Raw genomic sequence first — 23,554 nt, 5'->3', positions numbered from 1 at the left:
TAATTGGAAGCCGACAAGAGATTCTTGGGACTCAACCACTGAATGGACAGAATGATCCTTGATCTGCTTTCTAGGCCTCATCCATACAAGATAGTAGCAATACAGGACACACGCAACCATCCATTTGGCCATTCGCTGCTCAGTTACGAGTTGACCTGATCCTTGCACCATAAAAAACAAATAATTGCCCAGACTAACTTCAAGTTCTGCAAACATCTACACAATGGAAACCAAAGATTTTGTGACAGCAAATAAAACAATGAGACAACTTCTTGCCCAATTGGAAGTGACCTTAAAGAAAAACTCAGCAAGTCCCAAGGACCACCCTAAAAGACACTGATGCAGTTTTCAGTGCGAGTAACAAACTTTCAGAGATTTGAACGGTGGGTCCGTTAACTAAATTAAAGTCCCAACTGGGAACTAGAAGGCCTAATTGATCACAATTTCCATATAGCTTATATAAAACAGGACACCAAAGTATAATTCCCCAACGATCCAAACACAAATGTTGCACAGAAACAGATGCAACATGAACCTGAATAGAAAAAGGTTTTGAACTAACACTGAACAGATGTTTAACATAGTCCAAAATATGCAGGATACGAGATGGGACCGACATACTTCGATCACCACTGCACAAACTTCTTCCATTTTGTAATGTAAGCTCTATTAGTGGATGCCTTGCAGGAACCCTGAAAAGAACACAGTGCAGTATATTTTCTAGAGGTTGGACATCCAATTTCAACACCGCAGGCTCTGGAGAAGCCTGAAAAAGAAACAAAGATCTAGCAGGCTGGATCAAGTGTTAATACTCTCTCTTTAGCAAGGCTGGAAGCTTTTCTTTCCCAGCGACAAGTCCGTTGCTCCTTACTTCGGTCGCTTGTTAACAAAGTCTAGGGAATGGTGCCGACTTGGGGGGGGGGGGGGGGGGAAACAGAGAGCGTCTGGGGGGGGGAAGAGAGCGACTGGGGGGGGGGAAGAGAGCGACTGGGGGGGGGGAAGAGAGCGACTGGGGGGGGGGAAGAGAGCGACTGGGGGGGGGGAAGAGAGCGACTGGGGGGGGGGAAGAGAGCGACTGGGGGGGGGGGAAGAGAGCGACTGGGGGGGGGGAAGAGAGCGACTGGGGGGGGGAAGAGAGCGACTGGGGGGGGGAAGAGAGCGACTGGGGGGGGAAGAGAGCGACTGGGGGGGGGAAGAGAGCGACTGGGGGGGGGAAGAGAGCGACTGGGGGGGGGAAGAGAGCGACTGGGGGGGGGGAAGAGAGCGACTGGGGGGGGGAAGAGAGCGACTGGGGGGGGAAGAGAGCGACTGGGGGGGGAAGAGAGCGACTGGGGGGGGAAGAGAGCGACTGGGGGGGGAAGAGAGCGACTGGGGGGGGAAGAGAGCGACTGGGGGGGGAAGAGAGCGACTGGGGGGGGAAGAGAGCGACTGGGGGGGGAAGAGAGCGACTGGGGGGGGAAGAGAGCGACTGGGGGGGGAAGAGAGCGACTGGGGGGGGAAGAGAGCGACTGGGGGGGGAAGAGAGCGACTGGGGGGGGAAGAGAGCGACTGGGGGGGGAAGAGAGCGACTGGGGGGGGAAGAGAGCGACTGGGGGGGGAAGAGAGCGACTGGGGGGGGAAGAGAGCGACTGGGGGGGGAAGAGAGCGACTGGGGGGGGAAGAGAGCGACTGGGGGGGGAAGAGAGCGACTGGGGGGGGAAGAGAGCGACTGGGGGGGGAAGAGAGCGACTGGGGGGGGGAAGAGAGCGACTGGGGGGGGGAAGAGAGCGACTGGGGGGGGGAAGAGAGCGACTGGGGGGGGAAGAGAGCGACTGGGGGGGGAAGAGAGCGACTGGGGGGGGAAGAGAGCGACTGGGGGGGGAAGAGAGCGACTGGGGGGGGAAGAGAGCGACTGGGGGGGGAAGAGAGCGACTGGGGGGGGGAAGAGAGCGACTGGGGGGGGGAAGAGAGCGACTGGGGGGGGAAGAGAGCGACTGGGGGGGGAAGAGAGCGACTGGGGGGGGAAGAGAGCGACTGGGGGGGGAAGAGAGCGACTGGGGGGGGGAAGAGAGCGACTGGGGGGGGAAGAGAGCGACTGGGGGGGGAAGAGAGCGACTGGGGGGGGAAGAGAGCGACTGGGGGGGGAAGAGAGCGACTGGGGGGGGAAGAGAGCGACTGGGGGGGGAAGAGAGCGACTGGGGGGGGAAGAGAGCGACTGGGGGGGGAAGAGAGCGACTGGGGGGGGAAGAGAGCGACTGGGGGGGGAAGAGAGCGACTGGGGGGGGAAGAGAGCGACTGGGGGGGGAAGAGAGCGACTGGGGGGGAAGAGAGCGACTGGGGGGGAAGAGAGCGACTGGGGGGGGAAGAGAGCGACTGGGGGGGGAAGAGAGCGACTGGGGGGGGAAGAGAGCGACTGGGGGGGGAAGAGAGCGACTGGGGGGGGAAGAGAGCGACTGGGGGGGGAAGAGAGCGACTGGGGGGGGGAAGAGAGCGACTGGGGGGGGGAAGAGAGCGACTGGGGGGGGGAAGAGAGCGACTGGGGGGGGAAGAGAGCGACTGGGGGGGGAAGAGAGCGACTGGGGGGGGAAGAGAGCGACTGGGGGGGGAAGAGAGCGACTGGGGGGGGAAGAGAGCGACTGGGGGGGGAAGAGAGCGACTGGGGGGGGAAGAGAGCGACTGGGGGGGGAAGAGAGCGACTGGGGGGGGAAGAGAGCGACTGGGGGGGGAAGAGAGCGACTGGGGGGGGAAGAGAGCGACTGGGGGGGGAAGAGAGCGACTGGGGGGGGAAGAGAGCGACTGGGGGGGGAAGAGAGCGACTGGGGGGGGAAGAGAGCGACTGGGGGGGGAAGAGAGCGACTGGGGGGGGAAGAGAGCGACTGGGGGGGGAAGAGAGCGACTGGGGGGGGAAGAGAGCGACTGGGGGGGGAAGAGAGCGACTGGGGGGGGAAGAGAGCGACTGGGGGGGGAAGAGAGCGACTGGGGGGGGAAGAGAGCGACTGGGGGGGGAAGAGAGCGACTGGGGGGGGAAGAGAGCGACTGGGGGGGGAAGAGAGCGACTGGGGGGGGAAGAGAGCGACTGGGGGGGGAAGAGAGCGACTGGGGGGGGAAGAGAGCGACTGGGGGGGGAAGAGAGCGACTGGGGGGGGAAGAGAGCGACTGGGGGGGGAAGAGAGCGACTGGGGGGGGAAGAGAGCGACTGGGGGGGGAAGAGAGCGACTGGGGGGGGAAGAGAGCGACTGGGGGGGGAAGAGAGCGACTGGGGGGGGAAGAGAGCGACTGGGGGGGGAAGAGAGCGACTGGGGGGGGAAGAGAGCGACTGGGGGGGGAAGAGAGCGACTGGGGGGGGAAGAGAGCGACTGGGGGGGGAAGAGAGCGACTGGGGGGGGAAGAGAGCGACTGGGGGGGGAAGAGAGCGACTGGGGGGGGAAGAGAGCGACTGGGGGGGGAAGAGAGCGACTGGGGGGGGAAGAGAGCGACTGGGGGGGGAAGAGAGCGACTGGGGGGGGAAGAGAGCGACTGGGGGGGGAAGAGAGCGACTGGGGGGGGAAGAGAGCGACTGGGGGGGGAAGAGAGCGACTGGGGGGGGAAGAGAGCGACTGGGGGGGGAAGAGAGCGACTGGGGGGGGAAGAGAGCGACTGGGGGGGGAAGAGAGCGACTGGGGGGGGAAGAGAGCGACTGGGGGGGGAAGAGAGCGACTGGGGGGGGAAGAGAGCGACTGGGGGGGGAAGAGAGCGACTGGGGGGGGAAGAGAGCGACTGGGGGGGGAAGAGAGCGACTGGGGGGGGAAGAGAGCGACTGGGGGGGGAAGAGAGCGACTGGGGGGGGAAGAGAGCGACTGGGGGGGGAAGAGAGCGACTGGGGGGGGAAGAGAGCGACTGGGGGGGGAAGAGAGCGACTGGGGGGGGAAGAGAGCGACTGGGGGGGGAAGAGAGCGACTGGGGGGGGAAGAGAGCGACTGGGGGGGGAAGAGAGCGACTGGGGGGGGAAGAGAGCGACTGGGGGGGGAAGAGAGCGACTGGGGGGGGAAGAGAGCGACTGGGGGGGGAAGAGAGCGACTGGGGGGGGAAGAGAGCGACTGGGGGGGGAAGAGAGCGACTGGGGGGGGAAGAGAGCGACTGGGGGGGGAAGAGAGCGACTGGGGGGGGAAGAGAGCGACTGGGGGGGGAAGAGAGCGACTGGGGGGGGAAGAGAGCGACTGGGGGGGGAAGAGAGCGACTGGGGGGGGAAGAGAGCGACTGGGGGGGGAAGAGAGCGACTGGGGGGGGAAGAGAGCGACTGGGGGGGGAAGAGAGCGACTGGGGGGGGAAGAGAGCGACTGGGGGGGGGAAGAGAGCGACTGGGGGGGGAAGAGAGCGACTGGGGGGGGGAAGAGAGCGACTGGGGGGGGAAGAGAGCGACTGGGGGGGGGAAGAGAGCGACTGGGGGGGGAAGAGAGCGACTGGGGGGGGGAAGAGAGCGACTGGGGGGGGAAGAGAGCGACTGGGGGGGGAAGAGAGCGACTGGGGGGGGAAGAGAGCGACTGGGGGGGGAAGAGAGCGACTGGGGGGGGAAGAGAGCGACTGGGGGGGGAAGAGAGCGACTGGGGGGGGAAGAGAGCGACTGGGGGGGGAAGAGAGCGACTGGGGGGGGAAGAGAGCGACTGGGGGGGGGGAAAGAGAGCGACTGGAGGGGGGAAGAGAGCGAGAGAGAGCGAGCGGGGGGGGGGGGGGAAGAGCGACTGGAGGGGGGAAGAGAGCGAGAGAGAGCGAGCGGGGGGGGGTAAGAGAGCGAGAGCGAGGGGGAGAGAGAGAGAGAGAGACTGAGACTGCGGCTGAAGAAGGGCGGCCGCCATTTTGTGAGGTCGGCGGGAAGTTCCCTCACACTCTCTCTCCCTGCCCCTCTCCCTCTCCTCCCGACTCACCACAGTACCAGAACGGAGCATATCCGACATCGGGAGTCCGGGTGCCCATCGCTCCGAAGCGAGCCCGGGGTTCCTCGTGGTTAACGCAGCGGGCCTTTGGACCCGGTTGGCCGGGCGGCAGTGGATCGCCTCTCGCTCCGGACTCCCGTGTCCGATATCGGTCGGGGACGGCTCGCGTGTTCTCAACATGGTTTCTCCAGAGGTTGTTGAGGTAGGGAATATTCCCATGGTATGTGGATGATGGAAAATGAAGAACCATATTTTTCTTTCAAAGTACAAAATATTATTTATAAACTAGTCAATCTCACATGGCATTGCACATGGGGAGTGAAGACAATGTAGAGTTTTCAGGTGAAGCAAGAATATAGGTTTGGGGGGTGGGAAAGAGTGGGAGTAATTGGACGAAGACACACCTACATAATGCAATCCTGATTTGAGAGTCATACATTTGGTCATTTTTATTATTTATAGTTAAAACTGCAAAACTTAATGAAATTTGGGAAGCAGAGGGAAGCGAGGAGAGTCACATGGCAGTCCGGGATGCAATCCAGTAACTGATGCGCAGCACAAGGGTTCCCGGTTATGATCCCTGGGTTTCACGACTGTTTTAATATTAGCCAGATTGTAGGCAATGCGACGAGCGCTTTATTGGAGTGACCGGTGATGCTGAACGCGAGAAAATATTGAAGTGTACAAACCCAAAACATGACAAGGCAATGACGTGGTTTCTTGAATAGCGAAGGACTTCTTTCTTAAAACACTACCCAAGAATTCCTATTTCAAGAAACACCTGAAACAATGATGGAGCAGGCCCACTGTAAACAAGGGAAATGGAGCACACCTATTCTGAAATAAGCTCACTATGACATGGAGAGATATAATGAAGAAAACTTGAAAATGTTTAACTGTGGAAGTCGGTTTGGTTAAAATGATAAACACCCAATTTTGGATAATCTTTTAAAATCAAATTTTGCAAGTATTGATTAACCTGTTCACCTGCCAGCCACCCTTCTCTGAATTCATTACTCCCTGTTCTCCATCAATCTCATCCTCACAAACGCCCAATCCCATAGCTTTAGCCATTCCTCGATCTCGCCATATCTTCTGGGACCTCCGCACACACATAGTCTAAATCTAACAATTCCATCTCTGACCACTTCCTCATCTCGCCCACAACTTCCTATTCAAATCTCTGGGTTTGGCTTCTGCCCTTCACACAGCACCAAAACAGCATTAACCAAAGTCACCTATGACATTTTCTTTGAATGTGACCGTTCTCATTTTTAAAAATTTGTTTATGGGATGTGGGTGGCGCTGGCAAGGCCAGCATTTATTGCCCATCCCTAATTGCCCTTGAGAAGCTGGTAGTGAGCCGGCTTCTTGAACCGCTGCAGTCTGAGTGGTGAAGGTACTCCCACAGTGCTGTTAGGTAGGGAGTTCCAGGATTTTGACCCAGTGACGATGAAGATTCGCCAATATGCTTCTAAGTCAGGATGGTGTGTGACTTGGAGGGGAACTTGGAGGTGGTGGTGTCCCATGCGCCTGCTGCCCTTGTCCTTCTAGGTGGAAGAGATTACGGGTTTGGGAGGTGCTGCCGAAGAAGCCTTGGCGAGTTGCTGCAGTGCATCTTGTAGATGGTACACACTGCAGCCACAGTACGCCGGTGGTGGAGGGAGTGAATGTTTAAGGTGGTGGATGGGGTGCCAATCAAGCGGGCTGATTTGTCCTGGATGGTGTCGAGCTTCTTGAGTGTTGTTGGAGCTGCACTCCTCCAGGCAAGTGGAGAGTATTCCATCACACTCCTGACTTGTGCCTTGTAGATGGTGGAAAGGCTTTGGGGAGTCAGGAGGTGAGACACTCGCCGCAGAATACCTAGCCTCTGACCTGCTCTTGTTGCCACAGTATTTATGTGGCTGCTCCAGTTAAGTTTCTGGTCAATGGTGGCTCCCAGGATGTTGATGGTCGGGGATTTGGCGATGGTAATACCGTTGAATGTCATGGTGGTGGTGGTTAAGACTCTCACTTGTTGGAGATAGTCATTGCCTGGCACTTCTGTGGCGCGAATGTTACCTGCCACTTATCAGCCCAAGCCTAAATGTCGTTCAGGTCTTGTTGCATGCGGGCATGGACTGCTTCATTATCTGAGGAGTTGTGAATGGCGCTGAACACTGTGCAGTCATCAGCGAACATCCCCATTTCTGACCTTATGTTGGAGGGAAGGTCATTGATGATGCAGCTGAAAATGGTTGGGCCTAGGACACTGCCCTGAGGAACTCCTGCAGCGATGTCCTGGGGCTGAGATGATTGACCTTCAACCACCACAACCATCTTCCTTTGTGCTAGGTATGACTCCAGCCAGTGGAGCGTTTTCCCCGATTCCCATTGACTTCAGTTTTACTAGGGCTCCTTGATGCTACACTCGGTCAAATGCTGCCTTGATGTCAAGGGCAGTCACTCTCATCTCACCTCTGGAATTCAGCTCCTTTGTCCATGTTTGGACCAAGGCTGTAATGAGGTCGGGAGCAGAGTGGGGTCCTGGCGGAACCCAAACTGGGCATCAGTGAGCAGGTTATTGGAGAGTGTCACTTGGTAGCACTGTCGATGACACCTTCCATCACTTTGCCGATGATTGAGAGTAGACTGATGGGGCGGTAATTGGCGGGGTTAGATTGGTCCTGCTTTTTGTGGACAGGACATACCTGGACAGTTTCCCACATTGTCGGATAGATGCCAGTGTTGTAGCTATACTGGATCAGCTTAGATAGAGGCGCTGCTAGTTCTGGAGCACAAGTCTTCAGTGCGATAGCCGGGATGTTGTCAGGCCCATAGCTTTTGCTGTGCGCTGAGCCGTTTTTTGATATCACGTGGAGTGAATCAAATTGGCTAAAGACTGGCTTCGGTGATGGTGGGGACCTCAGGAGTAGGTCGATATAGATCATCCACTCGGCACTTCTAGCTGAAGATGCTTGCAAACGCTTCAGCCTTGTCTTTTGCACTCATGTGCTGGGCTCCACCATCATTGAGGATGGGGTTATTCATGGAGTCTCCTCCTCCAGTTAGTTGTTTAATGATCCATCACCATTTATGACTGGATATGGCAGGACTGCAGAGCTTTGATCTGATCCGTTGATTGTGGGATTGCTTAGCCCTGTCTATAGCATGCTGCTTCCGCTTTTTACCATGCATGTAGTCCTGTGTTGCAGCTTCCCGAGGTTGGCACCTCATTTTTAGGTACGCCTGGTGCTGCTCCTGGCATGCTCGTCAACACTCCTTATTGAACCAGGGTTGGTCCCCTGGCTTGATGGTAATGGTAGAGTGAGGGATATGCCGGGCCATGAGGTTACAGATTGTGGTGGAATACAATTCTGCTGCTGATGGCCCACAGTGCCTGATGGATGCCCAGTTTTGAGCTGCTAGATCTGTTCTAACTATCCCATTTAGCACAGTGGTAGTGCCATACAACACGATGGAGGGTGTCCTCAGTGTGACGACAGGACTTCGTCTCCACAATGACTATGCAGTGGTCACTGCTACCAATACTGTCATGGACAGATGCATCTGTGACAGGAAGATTGGCGAGGACGAGATCAAGTTGGTTTTTCCCTCGTGTTGGTTCTCTCACCACCTGTCGCAGGCCCAGACCGGCAGTTATGTCCTTCGGGACTTGGCCAGCTCGGTCAGTAATGGTGCCGAGCCACTCTTGGTGATAAACATTGAAGTCCCTCACCCAGAGTACATTCTGTGCCCTTGCTACTCTCAGTGCTTCTTCCAAGTGGTGTGCAACATGAAGGAGTATGGTAGGTGTTAATCAGCAGGTGGTTTGCTTGCCCATGCTTGACCTGAAGCCATGAGACTGCATGGTCTGGAGTCTATGCTGAGGACTCCCAGGGCCACTCCTTCCCGACTGTATACCACTGTGTCGCCACCCCTGGTGGGTCTGTCCTGCCGGTGGGACAGGACATACCCAGGGCTGGTGATGGGGGAAGTTTGGGACATTGGCTGAAAGGTATGATTCTGTGAGTATGACTATGTCAGGCTGTTGCTTGACTCGTCTGTGGGACAGCTCTCCCAATTTTGGCACAAATCCGCAGATGTTGGTGAGGAGGACTTTGCAGGGTCAACTGGGCTGGTTGTGACATTGCCATATCCATAACTGGTGCCGAGGTCGAAGCCGGGTGGTCCATCCGGTTTCATTGTGTTTTGTGGTTTGTTACAACCGAGTGGCTTGCTCGGCCATTTCAGAGGGCAGTTAAGAGTCAACCACATTGCTGTGGGTCTGGAGTCACATATAGGCCAGATCAGGTAAAGACGGCAGATTTCCTTCCCTGAAAGGACATTAGTGAACCAGATGGGTTTTTACAACAATCCGATAGTTTCATGGTTACCATTACTGATACGAGCTTTTTATTCCAGATTTATTTAATTAACTGAATTTAAATTCCCCAGCTGCCATGGTGGGATTTGAACTCATGTCTCTGGATCATTAGTCCAGGCCTCTGGATTACTAGTCCAGTGACATTACCACTACGCTTATGTCCATCTGCGAAACACCTTGGGTGTTCTTTACTTTAACGGCACTATATAAATGTAAGATGTCGTTGTTAAAGGTATGGAGTATGGAGGAAACATACTTAACTTTTTTTTTAAAAGCTAAGAATCATCGTATGGGGTTTAATTCACTAGCAGTGCAGATTAGGATAGGCTTGAAGATGGATATAGGCCTTTAGAGTCTAGTGTAACAGGCATCAAGTGTAGATTCAATTGGGTGGGGACAATAGTCACTCATCTTACAACACAACAGAGTGAAATATTAATTGAGGACATATAATCAATTAAGCCTGTATTCTAACTCAGAAGACTCACCTTAGTAAACATCAGTATTGAAGGGACAGAACATCCCTTTGTCAGCATGTATGTCACCAGCCGAGGTCAAGCTATTCTTACAAAATAAACCTCAAAGAAAGAAAATAGCAAAAGCACCTCCACTACAAGGAAGAAACTGAATTCACTACCGGATATGTGGACAGACTCAGAAAAAGCACTCAACACGTCCAATGTACCCTCTCAAACAAGCAGCGTTCTACCCTTCAGCCAGTTTCTTATCCATATCCAAGTTTTATTCCAAATATCCAAAGCTTTGAGCTTAACCAACAGCCTTTTTTAAGCATCAAATGCCTTCTGGAAGTCTAAGTACAGCATGTTGGGAGGCTTACATAACAGACCACTTGGCTTGTCACTTCCTCAAGGAAGTCAAGGAGATTAGTCACGCAAGACCTTCCCCTGCTAATCCATGTTGTCTACTGTTTACTAAGTTATCAAATGTACAGATAATCTTCAATCTTATATCCGATAATTGATTCCATTATTTTACTTGGGATTAAAGACAGACTACTGGGTCTGTCGTTGTCAGTTTCTGATTTGTCTCCCCAGTGTTTAGTGACTCCTTCATAAATCGCCATCAGTGTCGCACAAATCTCCTCCCTCGTCTCCTTTACCACTCCAGGATATCATCTATCCCATGGGATTTAAAAAAATAAAACCAGCCCTTTTAGCCTGGGTAGGATTTCCATCTCATTAATCATGCACAAGTTAACTATGTTTACCAACAGACAAGAACATTTGGACTTGGCATTTACGACCAGACGAAAAAACATTAGAGTTGGCATTTATTCCAGCAGCACCAGTAAAACCTCACAAATAAAGGAAAAACATCAGAAACCCTAAGTGTCAGTCAGTGTTACACGAGAGAGAATCTTTTGGTTCCTTAGTGTTACAGGTGTCACACTGTTGCAGGTTGTTTCAACAGCATTAAATCAGTTGGTTCCCAGTAGCTCCACTCGTGTAATTCCTTTTACTGTCAAATGTTGCAACAGAAAGGCCAACAAAACACTAATTTAGTGAAAACTTAAAATGGCCAGAAATAACCACCAGAAACCCGAACGCACAACGAAATGCAACAGAAAAATAATTCCCTTAGGTTTCCTCTGACTGTTGGCTGGTCTAACTTTTCTACCTGTAGTTATTCCTCTCTATATTCGGTCTTGCATGTTTCCTGTTAATCTAGTTATTCCTCTTTAATTTGTATGTTGTTCACATTATCTTTGGCAATTCCCACTTATTCCTCCATCTCCTTGGAGGGGGGGGGGGGGGGGGGGGCCACTGCAGGGTGGATATTACTCTAAAGGCAGCATGAGTGGAATTTTAAGACAGTGGTTCTCAAACTCGAGTCCACGCACGAGACTTTCCGGGGGTCCACGAAACATTGACCAATTATTAGTTGGGGGAAGACCTCTGGAAAAATTGCAGACTGTAAAAATGAACCAGGGAGGAGGCGGGACCAGAGTGTTCACATTCGGGTTCCTTCCAAAGACTTCAATGGTGTCTGTGGGAGGAGAGCGGAGGTTGGCTCGCTGGTAATGCAGCAAAGGGCGACTGAAATAGAAAAGTTTCATCGGGAGTCAGTAAGTTTTAAAGTTCAACCAAGGGCGAGTCGCCGTCGTTCACCGCAAGTCTCCTGCTGGCTTTGTGTGGTCTACTGGAAGGTTTTTATTCGTTGCGTGAACTTTTCCTGAAGCAGTTGCCTAGAATAATCTTGGATCATAGAAACATAGAAGAAAGGAAGAGTAGGCCATTCGGCCCCTCGAGCCTGTTCCATTTAATGAGATCACGGCTGATCATTCAATATTCAGTACCCTGTCCCTGCTTTCTCCCCATATCCCTTTAGCCTCAAGAAATATATCTAACTCCTTCTTGAATATATTTAATAAGTTGGCCTCCACTGCCTTCTGTGGTAGAGAATTCCACAGGTTCACCACTCTCTGGGTGAAGAAATTCCTCAGCTCAGTCCTAAATGGCTGGTTCTGGATTCCTCACCATCGGGAACATCCTTCCTGCATCTAGTCCTGTTAGAATTTTATAAGTTTCAATGAGATCCCCTCTCATTCTTCTAAACTTTAGCGCATATAAGCCTAATCGACTCAAGCTCTCTTCATACGTCATTCCTGCCATCCCAGGTATCAGTCTGGTGAATCTTCGCTGCACTCCCTCCATGGCAAGAACATCCTTCCTCAGAGAAGGCGACCAAAACTGCACACAATACTCAAGGTGTGGTCTCACCAAGGCCCTGTACAACTGCAGCATACATCCTTGCTCCTGTACTCGAATCCTCTCGCTATGAAGGCCAACATACCATTTGCCTTCTTAACCGCCTGCTGCATCTGCATGCTTACCTTCAGCGACTGGTGCACAAGGACACCCAGGTCTCGTTGCACTTCCCCCTTTCCCAATCTATTGCCATTCAGATAATAATCTGTCTTCCTGTTTTTGCCACCAAAGTGGATAACCTCACATTTATTCACATCTGCCCAATCACCCAACCTGTCCAAATCACACTGGAGTTTCTCTGCATTCAACTCACAGCACACACGCCCAACCCAGCTTTGTGTCGTCTGCAAACTTGGAGATATTGCATCTAGTTCCCTCGTCCAAATCATTAATATATATTGTGAATAGCTAGGGTCCTAGCACTGATCCCTGCGGTACCCCACTAGTCACTGCCTGCCACTCGGAAAAAGACCTGTTTAGTCCAACTCTTTGCTTCCTGTCTGCCAACCAGTTCTCTATCCAAGTCAGTAACTTACCCCCAATCCCATCTGGTTTAATTTTGCATGCCAATCTTGTAATGTATATACCTTTAAGGGGGAACGACTTTTTACAGCTCATGTATACTGCAGTACCGGCAGTGACCACACCTGTATATAGCACTGAGTAGTAATCTGTACAGACCAGTTCCCGTGTGAGCCACATTGAGTAAACACCTGTTATACCGTTCTCCTGCAGTCTGTGTCTTATTATACACAGACACAACATTGGCGACAAGGCAAGTTCGAACCTACCTGCAACTCTGCATCACCTCCCAGGGATTCATTCCTGGAGTTCAGTGGATTGGAGGTCAAGGCCAGAGATTCGGGCGTCGACCACGGGCAACCGCCCAGTCATCCAGCAGAGACTCGAGAATTGCGGGGGAGGCTGTCGAGAGCCAGGCTTGGCTTTCCAGTCGAGGTGGTCCAGCGAAACGGGCTGGCAACAGGTAGCGCGCAGACCCTTCCCGGACAGCGGCGGGCTAGAGCCCGACCGAGCGGCACAGCAAAGGGACGAGCAGCGTCGACGGGGGAGAGAGAGAGAGAGAGAGGGCAGAGCGCACAGGGCGCAGCCGGTGTTCAGGCGCCGAACAGCGTCGAAGAGAGGGAGAGAGAGACGCGCAGAAACCCGTGAGGCGCCGCCATTGCCACGAGGACCGCCGAGAGCGGCGTTGGCAGCAGCGCAGGAGAAGTGCGCGAAACCTACAGGGCGCCGCCATTGCCACGAGAACCGCCGGGAGCGGCGTTGGCAGCAGCAGGGGAGGAAGGCAAGCGCGGGAGACGCCATTTTAAACCACACCCAAAATGCCGAAGAGAGGCAGTATCACCGCATTTGACAATGAAGTCGAAGATTGGACAACATATGTCGAACGAATAGAGGTATACTGCAAGGCAAATGAAGTGTCAGATGACAAGAAAGCGTCGGTATTGTTAAATTTAATGGGTGCAAAGACGTATGGTTTATTACGAAATCTAGTAACCACAACGAAGCCAATGGAAAAGAGTTTTGAAGACATAGTAACGATACTACAGGAACATTTAAACCCCACACCGCTGCCGATAGCAGAAAGATTCAAGTTTCACAAACGGAACCAGCATAAGGATGAAAGCAATGCTGATTAGTTAACAGAACTGCGCAAACTATCGAAACACTGCCAGTTTGGAGCGGGACTGGCAGATACCTTAAGGGACAAGTTTGTGTGTGGGCTTCAAAGTGAAGGAACCCAGAAACGGCTTTTATCTGAAAAGGACCTTACGCTGGACAAGGCTTTCAGCATTGCGGTATCATGTGAAGCAGCAGCACGGGGCGCTGCAGAGATACAACAGAGACCGCAAGAATACGGCACAAACGAAATGTCATATAGAACAGAGAAGTGCTATCGCTGCAGCAGAACAACACACGACCAGAATGATTGCTGGTTCAAAGACAAAGTGTGCAGACAGTGCGGAAAAGTAGGACACATAGCACGAGTCTGCAGGTCGGGAAAGAAAACCAGCAATAAGAAACCTATCAAAGAAAAGTACAAGAAGGTACATAAGATGACGGAGAATAGTTCAGACGAACAAAAGAGTGAGAACGACTCCGAAAGCAGGGAACTGAGTTGTCTGAAACTACATAATGTGATCACAATGGAGGATCACCGAACCATTTGGCTCACTCTCAACATAGCAGGAGTCCAGGTAAAGATGGAACTGGACACAGGATCAGCCCTAAACCGACGGGACTACGAGCGGCTATTCTCACACATACCCTTGAGAGACACAAAAATTATTTTGAAGACGTACACAGGGCAAAAAGTCTACCCCAAAAGAAAAATAAGGGTGACCGTTATATATAACGGTAACGAAACACCAAAACTAGACCTGTATGTATTGCAAGATGGAGGACCACCATTACTGGGACGTGAATGGATCCGGAAAATACAACTGGATTGGCATTCCATACAGGCACTGACTGTGGCTGACAAAAAGGATGACGACGTCACACCTGGGCGACTGTCAAAGATCCTAACTGACGCGAAAGAAGTGTTCCAGCAAGGACTCGGAACACTAAAAGGCATGACAGCGACGATTAAAATTGAAGAAAACGCAAGCCCAAAATTTTTTAAGGCCAGACCGGTACCTTATGCGATCCGCCCAGCCGTCGAGCAGAGGTGGAGAGTCTGGAACGTTCAGGTGTACTGTCCAAGGTAGGCTGGAGCGAGTGGGCTACACCCATCGTCCCTGTGATGAAAAAGTCGTTGAGCAGCACGCCTGGGGAACCAAAGAAGGTTCGCATCTGTGGGGACTTTAACGTAACAGTGAACCCGGTCCTTCACACCGTACAATATCCACTTCCGCGGATTGAAGATATTTTCGCCTCTCTATCTGGAGGGAAACGCTTCACTAAGATTGATCTGGCCCAGGCGGATCTGCAAATGGAGGGAGGTAGAAGAAGCATCAAAAAAATACCTCACAATCAACACCCATAAAGGTCTCTACCAATACAACCGGCTGGTATTTGGGGTAGCATCAGCTCCGGCTATTTGGCAGAGGGCAATGGAACAAGTCCTGCAAGGGATCCCAGGGACCCAGTGCTATTTGGATGACATCCTGGTCACGGGTGAAAATGACAGTGATCACCTTGCCAACCTGGAGCAGGTGCTCACTAGATTGCAGGAATATGGGCTCCGAGCTAACCGCCCCAAATGCGAGTTTTTTAGAAAACAGATCTCGTATTGTGGCCACGTTATCGATAAATAGGGGTTACATAAGTCCCCAGAGAAGATTGAGGCAGTAGTCAAGGCTCCAGCACCGGAAAATGTGTCACAACTGAGGTCGTTCCTCGGGCTGGTAAACTACTACCATAAGTTCTTGCCAAATTTGTCTACAATACTACACCCACTGAACACCCTACTGCAAACTGGGGTGCCATGGAAGTGGAGTGACGAATGTAGACGAGCTTTCCAGAAGAGCAAAACACTAATCACATCGAAAGAGGTATTGGCCCATTACAACCCAGCATTACCAATTCGGTTGGCATGTGATGCGTCACCCTACGGCATTGGAGCGGTGCTGTCGCACAAATTCTCGGACGGCTCAGAGAGGCCAATAGCCTTTGCGTCACGATCACTAACCTCAGCCGAGTGTAACTACGCCCAGATTGACAGGGAGGCCCTCAGCCTAGTGTGGGGAGTGAAAAAGTTCAATCACTATCTGCACGGGCAGAAATTCACCTTGCTGACTGATCACCAGCCTCTTGTCTCCATTTTTAATCCGAAGAAGGGCATTCTGGTGATGACTGCGCAACGACTACAAAGATGGTCACTTTTTCTAGGGGCGCACCACTATGAGATTGAATATAAGGGCACGAAACAGCATGGAAATGCTGATGGGCTATCACGCCTGCCACTGCCTACTGCGGAGAAAGCACCAGCAGTGGATCCTGTCGAAATATTCCATTCGACTATAGTTGAATACCTACCGGTAACTAACGCTTGTATCGAAAAGGAAACCCGAAATGACCCGACACTGTCTCGGGTATATGATTTGACGGTGAAGGAATGGCCAGCACGTGGCGACTCACTGTTGCCAGCATTCTCGACAAGGAGAGAACAGCTGTCAGTGTGCCGGGGGACCTTGATGTGTGGATCCCGAGTGGTAATTCCACCCAAGTTAAGGGATAGAGTGCTCAATGAGCTTCATGAGGGTCATCTGGGAGGGGTAAAAATGAAAAGCCTAGCCAAGGCTTGTGTGGTGGCCCGGAATCGATAAACAAATCGAGGACCTGACCAAGAGCTGCTCAGGATGCCAGAAAGTCCAAAATGCACCACCACAGGCCCCTCTACACCCATGGCAACAGGTGCATATTGATTTTGCTGGTCCATTCATGGACTCAATGTTTTTAATAGCCGTGGATGCGCACTCGAAATGGCCCGAGGTCATCAAAATGTCCTCCACCACCACGGAGAAAACTATTGCAGTCCTACGGACCATTTTTGCCAAGAATGGCTTGCCAGAACAGATTTGCTCCGACAACGGACCACAGTTTGTGTCCGAAGAGTTCCGGAGGTACTTGAAAAAGAATGGGGTAAGGCATTACACATCCGCCCCGTATCATCCAGCCACAAATGGATTGGCTGAGAGGTTCGTACAAACCTTTAAGAAGGCAATAAAGGCTATGTACAATGACAACATTCCGCTGCAGCACAAGGTGGACAATTTCCTGTTCGCCTATCGGAATGCGACACATGCAGTCACCAACCAGGCCCCAGCCATTATGTTCTTTAACCGAAGGTTAAGATCTCGCCTGGATTTGCTCAGACCAAACGTACGAAGAGATGTTGAGAGTAAGCAATTCCAGCACATCCATGAGAAGCCAACAAGGAGCTTCAATGTAGGGCAACCAGTCTTGGCCCGCGACTACCGAACAGAAAAATGGCAGCCAGGAACGATATGCACACGGCAGGGCCCACTAATGTACACAGTGGACGTTGGGGAGAGCATCGTGAGACGCCATACTGACCAGATCCTAGAGTCACAGGAACAAGTCAACCCCATGCCTCGCCCATACGTACCTGGTGATGAACCCGACGTACAGGTCGCATCTACCCCAGAAACAGTAGCATCGGAAGCTGATGAACCAACCGACGACAGGGGGCCAGAATCGCCTCCGCACCAAGAGCAAGACACTCGGGAGAGGCGCTATCCAGAAAGGATCAGGAAGCCTCCCCAAAGACTGAATATATAAATAGACTATTTTCAGCTAATGTTGCATGTTAAAAGTGTTAATTGTAATTAGTTTGATATTTAATTGTTAAATGAGTGTTATGGTACTGTTAATCTAAAAGGGGAGGAATTGTAATGTATATGCCTTTAAGGGGGGGAACTACTTTTTACAGCTCATGTATACTGCAGTACCGGCAGTGACCACACCTGTATATAGCACTGAGTAGTAATCTGTACAGACCAGTTCCCGTGTGAGCCACGTTGAGTAAACACCTGTTATACCGTTCTCCTGCAGTCTGTGTCTTATTATACACAGACACAACAAATCTCTTGTGCGGGACCTTATCGAAAGCCTTCTGAAAGTCCAAATACACCACATTCACTGGTTCTCCCTTATCTATTCTACCAGTTACATCCTCAAAAAATTCCAGTAGATTAGTCAAGCATAATTTTCCTTTTGTAAATCCATGTTGACTTTGTCTGATCCTGTCACTGTTTTCCAAGTGCTCTGCTATTACATCTTTTATAATGGACTCCAGCATTTTCCCCACTACCGACGTCAGGCTTCCCAGTCTATAATTCCCTGTTTTCTCTCTACCACCTTTTTTAAATAGTGGGGTTACATTAGCTACCCTCCAATCCATGGGAACTATTCCAGAATCTATAGAATTTTGGAAGACGACCAGCAATGCATCTACTATTTCCAGGGCCACTTCCTTAAGTGCCCTAGGATGCAGATGATCAGGCCCTGGGGATTTATCGGCCTTCAATCCCGTCAATTTCCCTAACACCATTTCCCTACAAATACTGATTTCATTCATTACCTCCCTCTCATTAGACCCAATGTTTCCCGAAATCTCTGGAAGGTTATTTGTTTCCTCCTTGGTGAAGACAGAACCAAAGTATGTATTTAATTGGTCTGCCATTTCTTTGTTCCCCATTATAAATTCCTCCGATTCTGACTGCAAGGGACCTACGCTTGACTTCACCAATCTTTTTCTCTTCACATATGTATAGAAGCTTTTACAGTCAGTTTTTATGTTCCCCGCAAGCTTACTCTCATATTCTATTTTCCCCCTCTTAATTAATCCCTTTGTCGTCCTCTGCTGAATCCTAAACTGCTCCCAATCCTCAGTTTTGCTGCTTTTTCTGGCCAATTTATATGTCCTCTCCTTGGATCTTATGCTATCTCTAATTTCCCTTATTAGCCACAGTTGAGTCACCTTTTCTGTTTTATTTTTATGCCAAACAGGGATGAACAAATTCTGTAGTTCATCCATGCGATCTTTAAATGTTTGCCATTGCCTATCCACCGTCAACTCTAAGTAACGTTCCCCAATCCATCCTAGCCAACTCGCGCCTCATACCATTGTAGTTTCCTTTATTTAAATTCAGGACCCTTGTCTCCGAGTCAACTACTGCACTCTCCATCTTAATGAAGAATTCTATCATATTATGATCGCTCCTCCCCAAGGGGCCTCGCACAACAAGATTGTTAATTAATCCTTTCTCATTACATAATACCCAGTCTAAGATGGCCTGATCTCTAGTTGGTTCCTCGACATATTGGTCCAGGAAACCATCCCGTATACACTCGAGGAATTCCTCCTCCACAGTATTGTTACTAATTTGGTTAGCCCAATCTATATGTGGATTAAAGTCACCCATGATAACTGCTGTGCCCTTATTGCACGCGTCTCTAATTTCCCGTTTAATGCCATCCCCAATCTCAGCATTACTGTTTGGGGTTCTGTATACAACTCCCACTAACATTTTCTGCCTCATGGTATTTCTCAGCTCTACCCATACAGATGCCACATCATCAGAACTAATATACTTCCTTACTATTGTGTTAATCTCCTCTTTAATCAGCAATGCTACCCCACCTCCTTTTCCTTTTTGCCTGTCCTTCCTGAATATTGAATACGCCTGGATGTTGAATTCCCAGCCTTGGTCACCCTGGAGCCATGTCTCCGTTGTTCCAATTACATCATATCCGTTTACATCTATTTGTGCAGCTAATTCATCCACCTTTTTACGAATGTTCCTCGCATTAAGACACAAAGCCTTTAGGCTTGTTTTTTTTTTTTTTAAACACTTAGTCCTTTTCCAATTATTATTTACTGTAGCCCTGTTTGATTTACACCCTTTATTTCTCTGCCTTCCACTTTTGCTTTTCTCCTTCCTGTCTTTTGTTTCTACCCTTGCTTCCCTTTCCTCTGTCTCCCTGCACAGGTTCCCAACCCCCTGCCATTTTAGTTTAAACCCTCCCCAACAGCACTAGCAAACACTCCCCCTAGGACATTGGTCCCGGTCCTGCCCAGGTGCAAACCGTCCAGTTTGTACTGGTCCCACCTCCCCCAGAACCGGTTCCAATGTCCCAGGAATTTGAATCCTTCCCCCTTGCACCATTCCTCTAGCCACGTATTCATCGGAAATATCCTTCTATTTCTACTCTGACTAACACGTGGCACTGGTAGCAATCCTGAGATTATTACCTTTCAGGTCCTATTTTTTAATTTACCACCTAACTCCCTCTATTCAGCTTTTAGGAGCTCATCCCGTTTTTTACCTGTATCGTTGGTACCTATATGCACCACAACAACTGGCTGTTCACCCTCCTCCTCCAGAATGCCCTACAGCCGCCCCGAGACATCCTTGACCCTTGCACCAGCGAGGCAACATACCATCCTGGTGTCGCGTTTGCGGCTGCAGAAATGCCTATCTATTCCCTTGCGGCTGCAGAAACGCTTATCTATTCCCCTTACAATAGAATCCCCTATCACTATAGCTCTCCCAGTCTTTTTCCTCCCGTCCTGTGCAGCAGAACCACCCACGGTCCCAGGAAGTTGGCTGCTGCTGTCTTCCTCTGATAAGCTATCTCCCTCAACAATATCCAAAGTGGTATATCTGTTTGAGAGGGGGATGGCCACAGGGGACCCCTGCACTACCTGCTTGTGCCTACTACTCTGCCTGGTGGTCATCCATTCCCTTCCTGCCTGTGCAGCCTTTACCTGCGGTGTGACCAACTCCCTAAACGTGCTATCCAAAATGTCCTCAGCATCGCTGTCGATCATTACTGTTGGCGAGTTGAAGCCTCCACTGGGCCAAATCGCGCTTAAGTGCCGTTACTGCGGCAGCACCGATTTATGTGCTGGAAGGTTCTGGAAGTTACGGGGTGGAGGGAGCGGGGCTGTTGGAGACTTTGGCAGGTTGCCTGGCTGTTGTTTTGTTGGGGAGAGGGGGAAGGGGGGAAGGAAGAGAGAAGAGTTCGGGTTCACATGTCACAGGCTGGAGATGGCAGGGTGTGGTCTGGCCAAGAGCTGGAAATGCAAGAACTTGTTCCTGACTCACTGGGAACGCCCTGACCGTGAAAAGAAGTAGTTTGTTTGATGTGGAAGTTCGCAGACAGGTATGAGGCAGACAGGTATGAAACAGATGATCCCAATCACTCAAGCAGCTGCATGTTTTGGGAGGTTTCTTTCATCTCGAGTTCTTTTTAATTTCACCACTTTAGCATTGAATTAAAATTGAGGCCAATTTAAAATTATTTGGGGAAAAAATGGTTTGCAATTAAATGGTTTGTAATTAAAATTCATAGATGAGCAGTAGTTTTTAGGACAATACTTAAAATTAATAACAAGTAGGAAAGTAAACAGCAGGTGCAGCTTTAAATAAATTGTCAAACATCACACCAAGGATAGACAGTGAGAAACAGGCACACCCATCTCACTGATATCTGTAAGTAAATACCTGTTTTCTTAAAAATATTAAGACACTCCTTACATGCAGCACTTTCATATTATGAGTATTATATCGTACTATAATTTAGATGGGAGGGGGATCTGTGATTACTAATCGATTTGAAATGGGGTCCTTCAACCAAATAAGTTTGAGAACCACTGTTTTAAGAAACAAAATGTTATTTAAGTGGACAGCCTCAAGTGACCAAGTACAGGAACAAACAGCCACTTACCATCAGTACTAATCTGAAGTAATCTCTGTTAAACAGTCAACTTCAAGTCACTGAATATATTTAAGAAGGAGATAGATAGATTTCTAGACACAAAAAGCATCAACGGGTATGGGGAGAGAGCAGGAATATGATATTGAGATAGAGGATCAGCCATGATCTTATTGAATGGCAGAGAAGGCTTGCGTGGCCTACTCCTGCTCCTATTTTTCTATGTCCTATGCTCTAATGTTTCAACTCCAGATTCATTGTCATTGTTCAATCCAGAAACAGCAAAGATTTGTTGATTCTGAGCATTAATGGAAGTTAGAAAATTTTAATTCATCTGCCTCCCATCCATTTTACGTTTTCACCCAACATAGTGTTGTAGTTATAATAGCCAGAAGGTGTCATATCAGTTCAGAGATTAACCACAACCCAACCTTCGTACAATTAACCTAAATCACTTCTGCCAAAATACAACTGCTTTAAGAAAAGCCAACGTCAGGGAGGTATTTTCATTCCAATGTCAAATTTGGAGAAGAGCTAGAAGAATCTGGCAGACTGGACATCGAGTTGGCCTTTGCACCTGCCAAATTACTCCATTCGGCCAACCATACTCTCCTTGCTCCATCCAGGTGAAGATAGCCCACTTTGATATTTCTTTAAAAAATTTAAATGGCTGCCCATGCAATTTCTCACTTTAAATATTCCCCATCTCTTTCCCAAATAAAAAGTACAAATGACCAATATATATATGGTATATAAACCACCTGTCGTCCATTTTGTATTGGGGATGCCGTGTACAATGTACAAACAGAAACGGAACCTACACAACCTGGAAAGGCCACTCCAGCGAATAGTATAAATGGATTCAAGAGATAATTAGTCAAGTTTCCAAAGAGCAGGGTGAGGATTCTGATTTTTTTAAAAAGCAGGAAGGCGAGATGGAAATCAGTAAAAGGGGCAAGCTCGTTAACCCAAATTACCTTTCCTAAAATTTCTCTTGTGCGTACATACATTGGATTTTATGGAATTAAAAGTACATGAGCAGAATGAAAAGAAAGGGGGAGGGAGCGGATGAAATCAGAAAAGCATAAAATGACATTGAAATAGAAAAAATTAAACATGACAAAAAAGGCTCATTTTTAACACTTCAATTTGCAAAGAATATTCCATTGCTCACTCTCCACTTCAATTGTAAGCGCTCTCATTTTCCCTTCCACTTTCTCGGCACATCTTGCGTCGTTCTCTTTAGAATCCCTCACTTAATTCCTTTTGGAATGGTGCTTATACCATTATGAAGGATACACGTGCGACTTAGGGGTAGATAAATTGGAGCGTGGTTCAGCCTTTTTTGTGTAGGGGGTGCGTGCCTACCCTGGAAACAAAGTCTTCTTCCTCAAATCACCTAAATGTGGTAGTGTGTGAATTATCTTTTTTTTTTTTTACCTCAGACTCTCTAGACTGCAATATGAAAACCAACGCCTTGGGACCGCCTCTGAGTGTTTGCCGCAATAGAGTCACCAAACAGTTCCTACATTAAATACATCTCTGCTACTGAAGCTAATAATACACATACCTGAAGCTTCCATAGACAATGAGTAGAATGGAGATAAGGAAGGTAGAGACTTGACTGGAATCCACAAGGGAATAGGCCCTACAGGAGGAAGAGAAAGCAAAATTTAGATGACCATATTTTAAAAGAAAGACACTGCATCATTAAACATATCCTTAAAATGATCTTTCAAAATATTTTGAGTTCAATAATTTAATTGAGCTTTCCCAATGGCTTTGCAACTTTTTCCATTGGTCAGCTGAACCATGCAGACCAGGAAGGTCCCAGGCCTGACGTCTAGTTTGTGCAGAGTTAGCTGACAGTGGCAGCAATCGGGGTCCCTGGGATAAGGGCACTAAAACTGGTCAGCAATCCCAATGACCTCTGCCGGATGTGCAAGTTGTATGACCGGTGAGGCTGCATTGTGGTGCTGCCACAGTTGAACAGCTCACTGATATTCAGTGTCAAGGCTCAAACATGACTAACAATTGCCATTCAGGTCAGCCTTAACTCTCACCTCCAAGTCAGAAGGTCGTGTGTTCAAGCTCCACTCAATAGATTTCAGCACATATTCTAGGTTCACGGATGCACATTAAACCGAGGGCCCATCTGCTCTCTCAGGTGGATGTAAAAGATGCCAGGGGAGTTGTCCCAGTGTCCTGGCCAACACTGATCCCTCAACCAACATGATTGAAACAGATTAGCTGGTCATTTTTCTCATTGCTGTTTTGCGAGACCTTGCTGTGTGTAAATCGACAGCTGCATTTCCCTGCATTACAAGTGGCTACACTTCAAAAGTACTTCATCGGCTGTGAAG

The 23,554-nt window shown here is 49.9% G+C and overlaps 1 protein-coding gene across 2 annotated transcripts in view; it reads right to left on the bottom strand.

Moving 5' to 3' along the window:
* sppl3 (signal peptide peptidase 3) overlaps nucleotides 1-23,554 on the bottom strand; it is a 271,477-nt gene that overhangs the window by 123,322 nt on the left and 124,601 nt on the right. For both annotated transcript variants that reach the window (XM_085961834.1, XM_085961835.1), the window contains exon 2: nucleotides 22,762-22,839. Coding sequence is in view for 1 of the 2 variants with exons in the window: in XM_085961835.1 (XP_085817961.1) it covers nucleotides 22,762-22,839 (78 nt within the window). In the remaining variant the exon portion in view is untranslated. The remainder of the gene's footprint in view (nucleotides 1-22,761; nucleotides 22,840-23,554) is intronic.

The sequence above is a fragment of the Somniosus microcephalus genome, chromosome 19, assembly GCF_052327205.1.
Source record: "Somniosus microcephalus isolate GS21.2 chromosome 19, FLI_Smic_1.0, whole genome shotgun sequence".
NCBI lineage: Eukaryota > Metazoa > Chordata > Chondrichthyes > Squaliformes > Somniosidae > Somniosus > Somniosus microcephalus.
Note: the sequence above shows the minus strand (reverse complement) of the source record. Positions and strands in the feature narration are given on the sequence as shown.